The 11,130-nt window shown below is 37.0% G+C and overlaps 2 protein-coding genes across 2 annotated transcripts in view; both read right to left on the bottom strand.

Moving 5' to 3' along the window:
- Positions 1-122: 122 nt before the first annotated feature.
- On the bottom strand, positions 123-4,377 carry LOC128020770 (protein-tyrosine sulfotransferase 2). The gene is made up of 5 exons (XM_052607427.1): positions 3,360-4,377; positions 2,448-2,765; positions 1,843-2,041; positions 1,681-1,731; positions 123-735 (listed from the first exon to the last, which is right to left on the bottom strand). Exons 1-5 carry the CDS (start codon positions 3,854-3,856, stop codon positions 697-699), a joined length of 1,104 nt encoding a protein of 367 aa, XP_052463387.1. The 5' UTR covers positions 3,857-4,377; the 3' UTR covers positions 123-696.
- Positions 4,378-5,060: 683 nt separating this feature from the next.
- Positions 5,061-11,130, bottom strand: part of LOC128020760 (seizure 6-like protein) — a 44,778-nt gene continuing 38,708 nt past the window's right edge. The window contains exons 9-17 of the mRNA XM_052607403.1: positions 11,075-11,130; positions 10,640-10,836; positions 8,126-8,320; positions 7,816-8,007; positions 7,519-7,713; positions 6,603-6,638; positions 6,287-6,401; positions 5,897-6,002; positions 5,061-5,745 (exon numbers count right to left, since the gene is read on the bottom strand). The exon at positions 11,075-11,130 is cut by the window's right edge and continues 83 nt beyond it. Coding sequence (XP_052463363.1) covers positions 5,716-5,745; positions 5,897-6,002; positions 6,287-6,401; positions 6,603-6,638; positions 7,519-7,713; positions 7,816-8,007; positions 8,126-8,320; positions 10,640-10,836; positions 11,075-11,130 — 1,122 coding nt within the window. The 3' untranslated portion in view covers positions 5,061-5,715. The remainder of the gene's footprint in view (positions 5,746-5,896; positions 6,003-6,286; positions 6,402-6,602; positions 6,639-7,518; positions 7,714-7,815; positions 8,008-8,125; positions 8,321-10,639; positions 10,837-11,074) is intronic.

The following is an 11,130-nucleotide window of genomic DNA, read 5'->3' as shown; positions in this document are numbered from 1 at the left end:
ATTTGGTGTGCTCGTGGGGGTTGGGGAAAGGCGTAGTGATATGATGCAGTGCACAGTGTTGGCTCTGAATGTTTCGAGATCAAAATAATGTCACAAATAGGATTCAAAATAAAACATCGCTCGATTTTTTAAAGAATATTTTATTGAAATAATGCTTTTTTGGAAGCACTGAGGGAAAATAATGGATTTTGGCACTAGGAAAAGAAGAATGGCTCAATTTAATAGTTAGGTCAAGGAAATGCATTGCAGGCACATAGCAACAACATTCAGTTCGAAACCAAGCGCTACATCACACTTCTCATTTCCCAAAACAAGACAAAAAAACTGCATTGTTCAGGAAGTCCAGTGTAACTGAATTATGGCAAGCTTTGTTCGATAAACAAAGCAAACAATACTCTTCTGAGAGCATCAGGAAGTAAAAATGTTGATCTCTGTCCAGGGTTTAATGTCCTTCCTGAGACGTGTTTCTTTGACATCAGTCTATTGCATAACAACATTTGGGTACACAATAAGATTTAATCACATTATTATTCTAATGGATTCTGGCAACATCGAAATCAGACCCCAGTAACCACAGCTATAGCATAACGATGCTCCTCATTTCCTTCTCAGGTTTCTCTGTATCTGTATGTCACAAAATGGTGGTGAAGTTATCCAAAGCTGAACTCGAGCACATACTGCAACCAATGACTCTGTTCAGTTTCTACCTTCTTTAGAAACCATCTTTGGAGATCCCTGTCAAAACAAGAAATTATTTAAAAAATAATATAGTTTATTAAAAACAAAGTGACATAATGCAACCTATAATCATAGTGTGCCTATATATTCTTACAAATGTATTGGGACATATAGTGTCATTTCATTAGATGACAAGACACCAAATAAAGTGGAATCTGCAAATAAATAAATTTCTAAAACCAACGTTTGACATTATTGCAATGACATTTGATTTCCCTAGTTCATGTTAACATGGTCTACTAATATCTGACTACCAAATCAGACAAAATAATATTAAATCTTTTGTTGAATCACTGATTCATCTATTGTTTAACTTGAAATATGTGCTTGTGCTTGTACTGTCTTTCTTTCAAACAGACTTTCACATTTTTGTCAAAAAGTATGTTTAACCCTGTAAAGCCTGTCATATGAAATAATAGTTAAAATAGTGAAATCATTTGTTTGTTTTAAATGAACAGTTTATTGGAAATGTAGACAAAATATTTTTTTATAAATGTGCATATTCGCTTTTTGTTGAGTATCGTACTTGTTACAGTATTTAATTTGTTGCAGTTGCTAATACTTACAAGGCCAAAAAGAAAACTAACAGTACATTTTCTGTTCAACTTGTACATTTCCTTCAAGCCTCAAACACTACAAATGCAATAGATACTGTAATTCAAAATAAAGTTGAAACACCATTTGACACATTTTCATTTTAACATGGTGTATTGAGACATATCTTTGATGTCTTAGAGTGTAACAATATAGCTGACCACTGCATTGTCACTCTCTTGAAATATTACTAACAATAGAAAATTATACTTATGTTTACTATTTCACAGCTAAGACACTTGGGTACCACAACCTGAAGTTTGATTGTGTTGATAACTTAGGGACCTTAGAAATATCTGTATCAAATAGCATACACTAGGCTTTAAAAACGTAAAAGCATGCACTCACTTGTACCAATCTTTTCAGTCTTGTGGGAGTTTTAAAATCTCCTCTCAGTACCTAGGAAAGACATGGAAACCTAGAAATTATTACTGAATAACTAGCAACTCTGATCTAATGAGTTGCACTGAATAAAATTAAATGTATGTCATATTCTGTGTTCAAATATACCCTTTCAGTATTGTTGATCACTTCCGGATCTGGTGGACCATAGTCTGGCGGATTGGCTTTGGGGTTGTAGCCCAGCCTGCTCAGCATTGGTGCGATGTTCTCCATGTCCTGCTGGACGTCTGCTGGGATGTGGCCTACCCAGCGTGTGAGGGCTTCCAGGTTAACTGGTTTGATCACCTGATCCGTGGAGCGTTCACTTCTTTAAAACAAAGTGGAAAGCGAGGATCATCAGAGGAACAGTGGAAGGCCGGCACCTAAATCATTAAAGGTATAGTTCACCCAGAAATTAAAATACTCTCATCATTTATTCACTCTCAAGTTGTCCCAAAACAGTATACATTTATTTCAGCTTTGGTCCCAAAAGAAGATATTTTGAAGAACCAAACAGTTAATGGTAACCATTGACTTCCATAGTATTGAAGGAAATACTATGGAAGTCAATGGGTACCATCAGCAGTCTGGCTACCAAGATTCTTCAAAATATCAAAATATGTTCAACAGAAGAAAGAAACCCATAAAGCTTTTGAACAAGTAGAGGGTGTGTAAATGATGACAGAAATTTCATTTTTGGCTGAACTATCCCTTTAAATGTAATTTCACCCTACCGAGACAGTGATACTCCTCCAGGCTGCCCGATGGCCTCCTCATGGTGAAGCACACCTTCATGCCATGGTGATTTCAGAAAGTTCAGGATACGCTGCATAGTGGCTCGTGGCTGCAGCACCAGATCCTCATAGCGGACGGTCATACAGCGACTCCGGCCTACTGCCATACACTGGGAGAACATGACTTCGACTGCGTTGCTCCATTTAGTTAGACAGTCCCTGTAACTAGACAGGTTGAAGCCACCAATAGTCACTCGTCTGGAGATCATAGAGTGCACAGACGCCCGGCCGTCTCTGAGCATTAGCAGGAATTTAGAGCTGTAAGGACAGATGATGGCATGAGGAGTGAGACAGAAAGACTGCAATGTCATGAAAAAGGCTAGAAATAAGAAGGATTTTGCTGGCATTTCTTTATGCAGTACAAAATATTGCCTTTGTTTTAGACTTTTTTTCCAGTTAAAGAGCAATGCACTATTAAATCTATGTGAAAATTATTCCATTGATGCACAGCTGAAATTTCAGCATCATTACTCCCGTCTTCAGTTGTCACATGAACCTTCAGAAATAATTTTTAATATGCTGGTTTGCTGCTCAAGAAACTCCATGTGAAATAAATATCCGTAGCCTATACATATTATACTGAAGATTTACAAATGTCTTTGTGTAAAACATTCAAATAAGATTGAATCAAATAAAAACAACACTTCTAGACTGTATCAGCAGCTAGATTTTTACATTTTTCTATTAAGACATGTTGGCCCTCACGATGGAACCCATTTTCAATAGGTGTAAATATATTTATTAGAAGGACTACAAATGTCTTTGTGTAAAACCTTTTACGAACAAAACAAAAAAAAAAATGTAATAATTAATGAAATCCCTGAATGCACCTCTAAAAAGGAGATATCTTACTTGGGGAAAATGTATGACAGATAAAGGGCACTCTTCAGTGTAAAGGGGTCTTTATTGCACAGCAGTGGTGCAGGATCCCCGTGCCGTGCGATGATCTCCAGCAGGAACGCTCTGGTCGCAGCATCCAGCATCTCTTGACTGACTCCCTCTTCCTCCAGAGCCCAGCGCTCCCCCGTCTGCCTCCCCCAGCCCTGCCGCAGAGACAGCATCCTGGGGATCACCCGCGTCTCCTCCCCGCAGCGGATGTCAGGGTGGGCATCAAGCATGGCACGCATCAAGGTGGTCCCTGATCGTGGAACCCCTCCCACAAACACCATCGGTGTGTTCTTGTTATACCGGTACAGTGTCTGGTTCAAGTTTCGAACCCCTATAGACACCACATGAGTTCTGGGAACCACTCCAGGGCATGTTAGCACCTCATATAGAGTCCTAGTAAGCGTATAAGTTCCGAAGACGGTTAGCAGGAGTACAACTGACCGTTTAACTGACAGCCGCATCACGCCAAGACAGAAAAATAGTTACGTTTAAACACAGAAATGACTGCACTTCCTCTGTTGACTCCTTCCTCAAATGTTTCGTTGATAACTACAAGAAAACTGGTTTCAGAAGCCATGAGTGTCTTACAAAGCTTTTTGATTCATCAGATCTTATCTTTGAATTACATAACATTCTTTAAAAATAGCGTTCTTTTGCATATTAAAAAAGTGAAAGTGGTTTATGCCACATGCATGACATGGACAGGAAATACAGGCTACAGGTAGAAGCAAAAAAATATATATTGCACTGATAATGTGATTTGAAAAGTGTTGCATTGAACACAACTAATTAAGGAGCCGATTAACTGACCTTCACGCGGCAAACACTGAACGTTGCGTTATCTCCAGACTCAGTGCTCCGCGGTGAAGTCAAATGGTACGGAAAGCACAAAGAGGAAGTGAACGTAGTTTTAAACATTCAGACTATCAGATCAGATCTTTCCGGACAGCCAGTGGCTTTTGTTTTTCCTGAGTCTCTGAATCTTGAATGTGATCAGGTTTTGCTGAACGATTCTTTGGTAACGTGTATAAGAAAGTGCAAATTGGATAGTAATGCACCCATTTAACACCGTATTGTTTTCAAAAGAAGATAACACAGTCAAAGGAAATGGGTGGACTGAGAAACGAGATAACATGCGAAACTTTCGCTGTGACTCTGGTGTTTCCACCTCCATAGAAGTCAGAATTATGAGATATAAACTCACATAAACTAGCAATTTTGATTATTTTTTTTTTTGTTTTTTTTTGCAGCACAAAATAAATATCTCACAATTCAGACGTCTCAAAATTGTGAATTTATGTCTCAGGTTAATACACTAATTATGAGCTACTACTATAAACTCACAACTGGGAGTTTAATTTAATTCTGAATTGAGAAAAAGTCAGAATTGTGAGAAATAAACACAGGATTATGGGGGGAAAAAGTCTAAATTGTCATACAGACTCATAATTGTGAGAAAAAAAAGTGTATTACTAAAAAATATTTTAAAAAAGGGAACAAAACAGAATAAATTAAGGGGGGAAACTAAATACAAAAGTAAATTCAGGACTGAATTTAATAAAAAAATAATTGTATGAATTGTAAAAGTTATATGTTGCTTTATTTATTTTCCTTCGGGGCTCCACATCTGTCAGATGTCTTTTCAAATAAATCAGGACACATCAGTGTTAGAAAAGATTTTTATTTTTCACATTTCTTTAGAGAAATCAGTTACATTTTTTTTTCCTCGATCTCCAAAATGAAGTATTCATTATTCAGCAGAGAACATTTCACATATACTTCAAAATAAATACATCATCTGCTCTCTGCTGCAGTAGGACATCACTTGCAGGAAAAAATACTACTTTTAAAACCTGCACTACAAACTGCTCTAAGTACAAAGACTTAAAAATGACAGCAGGCAGGACGGGGCACAGACAGACACGGGACAGCGCCACCACCACCCCTTCGTATCGGAGCAAAGGGGTTACGAACGCCAGGGTTAACCTGTCCTGCAAGTCACGGTATTGAGGCGAAAGAACACTGTGCAAACTCTTTACGTGTTGTTTTTCACGCGCTTGTAATATCACACACACACATGCGTGTTTGTGAATGGCAGAATGAGAACCTCTGGCTGTGAGCACAAATGTCGTAAAACCACAGTAACGTCTACTGGCCAAACGATCTCTGCACTGGTACTTCCTGTTTCACAGCCCCGTTCCCTTCACGCCCCTCTCTGTCCTCTGTAGGTTGGGGAGGTGGGGAGAGTGGAGTTGACAGGATCTATTTACATCACTTCCTGTAAGCACTGGAGCAGTACGGGACGTGTCTGTGGGACTCTTCATATGGACACCTCATATTCTCTTGTGTCCTGTACAACATAAACATGAGAAATACAGGCATTACGGAGGATCTTCCAGTGTGTGATCATCAAATAAACACGTGTAGCTGCTACAGTGTCACTAAAGTGTGATTTCAAGGGCCTTGTTATGTGGCATTGAGGTGTTCTGGGAGATTCTCACCCCTCCAGTCTCGTAGAGAGGGTTGTCAAACTCTGTTTCCACGGTTATCTGGCTGTAGGGATGCGGATACATCAGAGGAAGTCTCAAGTTTGAATGATAACGGCACCTGAGGAACAGAGAAGGGTGTTTCACAGGGCTTCAAATGCAGCACGTTCTCTCGCATCAGCGATCAGTCATGGTGTTTTCCCACCTACACATATCATTGCGCTTCAAGCCATTACATGCTTTATAAAGAAACCAATCTCATTTCACAACAAGTGGTGGCACTGAGCACCATTTTATTAATATAAGTAGCTTTGAGCAATCTATTAAATCAGAAACAAAACATGTGTAAGTGCCCAGAGCTGTGCACACATAAGATTTATACTTTTCACTTTCTGTATTGCTCACCTTGTGACATAGATGTAGGCTCCTCCCAGTAAAACAGACACTAGCAGCACCAGTATAAATAGCGCTAGAGCCATACTTCCCCCATCAAAAGAAGAATCTGCCGTGGCTTCAGCAACTAGACAAGATACAAGATGATATATGCTAATAATTCATTTCCGCTTTCTTTACACACTACATCTATCAAACATTATAAATATATAATCTCTCATATAACAATGATCCTTTTCTGCTTCTGATATTAAAGGTAGACACTTACAGTAGAACTAAACAAACTAAACCTTTGCTTAAACTAGTACATTTAAAAAATAAAACTTACCCTCTAGTGCATGACTGCTAGAGCATTCATGATTGGCTGAAATATATTGGGTCAAAATAAATATATTTAATACATCAACATTTAATAAATAATATAAAAATCTAATTAAATAATAAAATTAGACATATATTACTTGTGTGTGTGTGTGTGTGTGTGTGTGTGTGTGTGTGTGTGTGTGTGTATATATATATATATATATATATATATATATATATTGTGTTCCTGTAGCTCAATTGGTGACGCATTGCGTTATCAAGCGCAATGTTGGGGGTTTCATTCACCAGGTAAAAATTGATAGCCTGAATAAACTGTAAGTCGATTTGGATAAAAGCGTCTGCTAAATGCATTTTTTTATGCATTTATATTTATACACACACACAAACACACAAGTAATATATGTTATAAAAGTAATGGTGATCACAAAATGTAATCCCAACATCTGCACTTTGTTTTAATTCATTACTACCCTAATGAAGCTGCATAACATACATTTAATGAATATTCTAAGTATTCTTAGAATATATTAAATTTTTTAAATATATATTTTTTGAATATTAATTAAATACCTTTGAAAATTAAACATCTGTTATTCAGCTGCATAAAAAAAATATAATGACTATTCTAAGACAATATTTGTATTTTAAATATATGAAGATATTCTTTGAATATTCAATAAATACGTTTGAAAATGCATTTGAAAAGAAAATATCTGTTATGTAGCTAAGTTTGTAATTTTTGGGAAGTAAAATAACAGTAACAAAGTAATAATAATAATATAGATTATTATTATAATTATTATTATTATTAGAAAATAAATAAATAAATCTTGGTATAAAGGGTTAACCCTATACATTTATATACATACATATTATATATGGATACTGCATTTTTTGTAAATACCATATATGATTCTTACCTCTGCAAAGAGGTAATGGGCCGCTCCAAAAAGAGGGATTTCCCAGAATGCACTTGATAGCCATCTCACCAATAAGCTCATAGCCTTGGTAGCACATGAAGGTTAGAGACTCTCCCGGTAGGTAAAGCCTTTTAGACAATATCTGGTAGCCATTGTCAGGAAGGCCAGGATTCTCACAGGACACTGACTCCTCCGCTAATATACAGGGAAATAAACCAGGAATGATTGAGGGATTAAATAGGAAATAAAACATAAAACACAAAAACATTTTGGACAAAACATTTTATGGGAACTCACAAACACAATGAGGCAAGCGAGACGTCCAAACAGGGGTGCCGGGTTCTCGACCATAGCAAGTGAGTGTGGCGCCGCCCTGCAGGATGTATCTGGGAATGCAGCTATACTGGATAGTGGTGCCGACCAAGAGTTTGGGATCAGACAGTGTGCGTGTGGAGTGCTCCACGTGTCCAGGGTCTGTGCAGTACATAACTAATGAAGGGAAGCAAGAAAAGGAGACACAGCAGAAAAGGATGACATTTGAATCCGCTGAAAGTGAAAGTTCTTTTAGATTCCAATTAGCAAAGACACCCAACTGTGCTTGACTCACTCTTCTCGCAGAACGGAGGCTGCGTGTTCCAGCTCAGGTCCACCTGACAGGTCAGGGTTTCACTGCCCACTAGGTCGTACCCTGGGTCGCACTGATATGTGATACGGGCTCCACGCACAAGCGCCGCATGAGAAGTGGTCTTCCAGCCGTTCTGGATCTCAGGTAGGTCTGGACATGAGTCATTGTGTGACACCTCTGAAAAAAGAAGTGAAATTATTTAAACTCTTCTACTCATCACACAGAAAGTCTGTCTGGACATTTTTTTGAATGAAATTAACAGGATAAAAATACAGTAGTATTGCAAAAAATTATGTCACCACTCCTTCCCCATTTATATATATATATATATATTGACAGGATAGCCAAAAACATGGTCACCAATCCCCTTCCATCCCCTTATCCACCCAAAATAAAATAATAAATAACTATGATAAAATAATACAATAAATGCAAATAAATTGATCTCCCTAAAAATAAATATTTCAAAGAAATTATGCAAAAAAAACAAATAAAAAAATAAAAATAAAATGTAAAAACAATATAAAAATAAATCAGTACATAAATGCACGTACCATATACACATGGCATCTGATTTAAAAGGTGTTATTACAGTGAATGGACAATTTTTGCCTAGCAGATCATGAAAATCCTATTTACTCACAATAAAGGAGAGATGTGACTCATAGAGACCAGAAACTCACACTAGGGTGGATTTTATTGACCTAGGCCAGTAAGCAACCACCTAGTAACCATCCACAACACCCTAGCATTATGGAGGCGACTTATGCATGAGCAAGCACCACTCACTCATTTTTAGGAAATGTAAAACCTAGTTTTATATTACTTTTGGCCTTTCAGGAATCAAAACATCAAATTGATCTTGCTTTGCCTGCACAAACGTGTCGGCTCAGTGTGGAGGAGTATGCACGCTAACTGCTAGGTCACAGCTCTTTTAGTTTTAGTTCTTTATTCATAAGATTTCAGATCTTGTAGTTGTCAAAAAAAGTATAAATAAATTTAAAAGGCCTGAGTAGATTAATTTTTTATTTATAAGGCATTCAGAACTGTTTTCCAATTTATTAGCTATTCCTAACAAAGCTGGATGTTCATGTACGATGTTAGCGCAGCACTAATGTGGGTTTCTTTAGATTCCACATGCGCTCAGTTCATGTGCAAATCAACCGCCATTGTGAATTCACAGTGTATCTGTGACCTTTATTCAGCTGGGAACTTTATCCTCTACCATTATATTACATAAAAAGAGTATCTCTGTCTTGTGAGTTCAAGCCATTACTGGAGATTGCAAGCTAATGTGCTGTGTGTATATCCTATGGGAGAGGATAGAGACAAAACTAAATGTGAATGAATGAGGGCAGCCAGGAGAGGAGGAGGAGCAGAGGATGGTGGGAGATTTCAAGAGCTGAAAATAGTTGCATCTGTGCAAAAAAACAACAACACTTGACTGAAATACATGCTGTCCATTTGAGAACATCGGTTCAAATGGATCGGTTAAAGTAATTTGAAAAGAAAGAGTTGCATTGAGATTATCTGTGTGTGTACGTGATACTCATACAAGACTGAATGTTTGTGCATAAAGCTTTTCTTTAGTATGGAAATTAAATTTGTCTATACACTGTGACTGCCTTTTTTTATTATTGTTAACCAAAATTTTGTTAACCGGAAATAAAATAAGATTTAAATATTAAATGAAAAAAAATTAATTAAAAAAACTTAAACTTAACGAATACTAGAAATGTTTCTTTAGCTAAATTTAAGCTGGAGTACTAAATAACTCAAATGAAATCTGAAATAAATATTAAAATACAAATATTAAATGAAAAACTTAAAAATATAAAAATTCGTATAATATTTATTTTTACATTCAGTTTTAGTAATTTTAGTACTTCAACTTAAATGTATTTTAGGTCCGTTCTTTGCCATGGCAACATTTCTAATCTTCTTTTATGTTAAAGTAGTAAAATTATCGGAAATAAAATATTAATATAAGATGCAAAATTCAATATTCAAAGGTTTTATTTCAATTATTTGCCATTTAAAAATTTCCAGTTTTCTAAGTTCTAAGTAAAAAAAAGAAAAGACATAGAAATATATAATACAATGAATAAAAATTACAAAAGTACATATCAAATTTACTAAAACATAAACTAAAATTAAAAATGAAAATAAAAGCTAATTCAAACTGAATAGATTCTACTATAATAGTGTATAAATAACACTGGCCTGATCCACAGTGCAATTTCCTCAAGTACTACCCAGAAGAAAATATATCAAAGTGACCAATCAACGTTTGTTGTTATACATGACGTTTATGGACAGGTTAAAATGAAGTAATTAAGTATTCACAAAGATATCTTGCTTATTATGCAAAAAAACTCTTCAGTTCCAGACAGTCAGGTTTTGAAAACACTCTTGCCATGTTTGAGAGCAATTAGCATGAGACTAAGTCTAATTTATGCATTTTAACTATGTTGCAATTAGCTCGAGTGTCCTTACCCATGTAGTTGATGATGAAACCCTCTCCTTTCCCAAAGACCAGACCGGCTGGGTCTGAGTGGAAGGTGATGGTGAGGTCAGGGGTCGAGGAGGACATCTTAAAAGGGTTGGTTCCCCCAACAAACTGCCCCAGTATACGTGTTGTGACCTCATCTCCATCCAAAATGGTTAGCATATCACTGTCGCTCAGATTCAAGCTAATGAGAGAGAGAGAGAGAGAGAGAAAGAGACAGTGGGCGAGAGATGAGGGGTTTGTGTGGGAGGAAATGAGAAAATGTGCGAGTCATTCAGGCGGTTCGGTGAGTCATCGCATCCAGCAGGTCTGTGGGCTTGGTTCGATTCAAGCAGCAGCAGTTTGACACGTCAGCCAGCAAAGCAGCCAAACCAGCAGACTTTGCTGTTGTTTTCAGAACAGAATGTTCCAGAAGGACTTACAGCTGCACGTCCAGCAAGACGCGTTTGTCCTCGCCGACGTGAATCCTCCAGCTGCA

This window comes from Carassius gibelio, chromosome A10 (assembly GCF_023724105.1).
Source record: "Carassius gibelio isolate Cgi1373 ecotype wild population from Czech Republic chromosome A10, carGib1.2-hapl.c, whole genome shotgun sequence".
Lineage (NCBI taxonomy): Eukaryota > Metazoa > Chordata > Actinopteri > Cypriniformes > Cyprinidae > Carassius > Carassius gibelio.
Note: the sequence above shows the minus strand (reverse complement) of the source record. Positions and strands in the feature narration are given on the sequence as shown.

Excerpts from the sequence above, each read along its gene's own strand:
- LOC128020770 (XM_052607427.1), bottom strand. The coding sequence starts at position 3,856 with ATGCGGCTGTCAGTTAAACGGTCAGTTGTACTCCTGCTAACCGTCTTC. Across the intron at positions 2,766-3,359 it reads CTGTCATACATTTTCCCCAA|CTCTAAATTCCTGCTAATGC; the intron begins GTAAGATATCTC and ends CTGTCCTTACAG. Across the intron at positions 736-1,680 it reads GACTGAAAAGATTGGTACAA|GGATCTCCAAAGATGGTTTC; the intron begins GTGAGTGCATGC and ends TTGTTTTGACAG.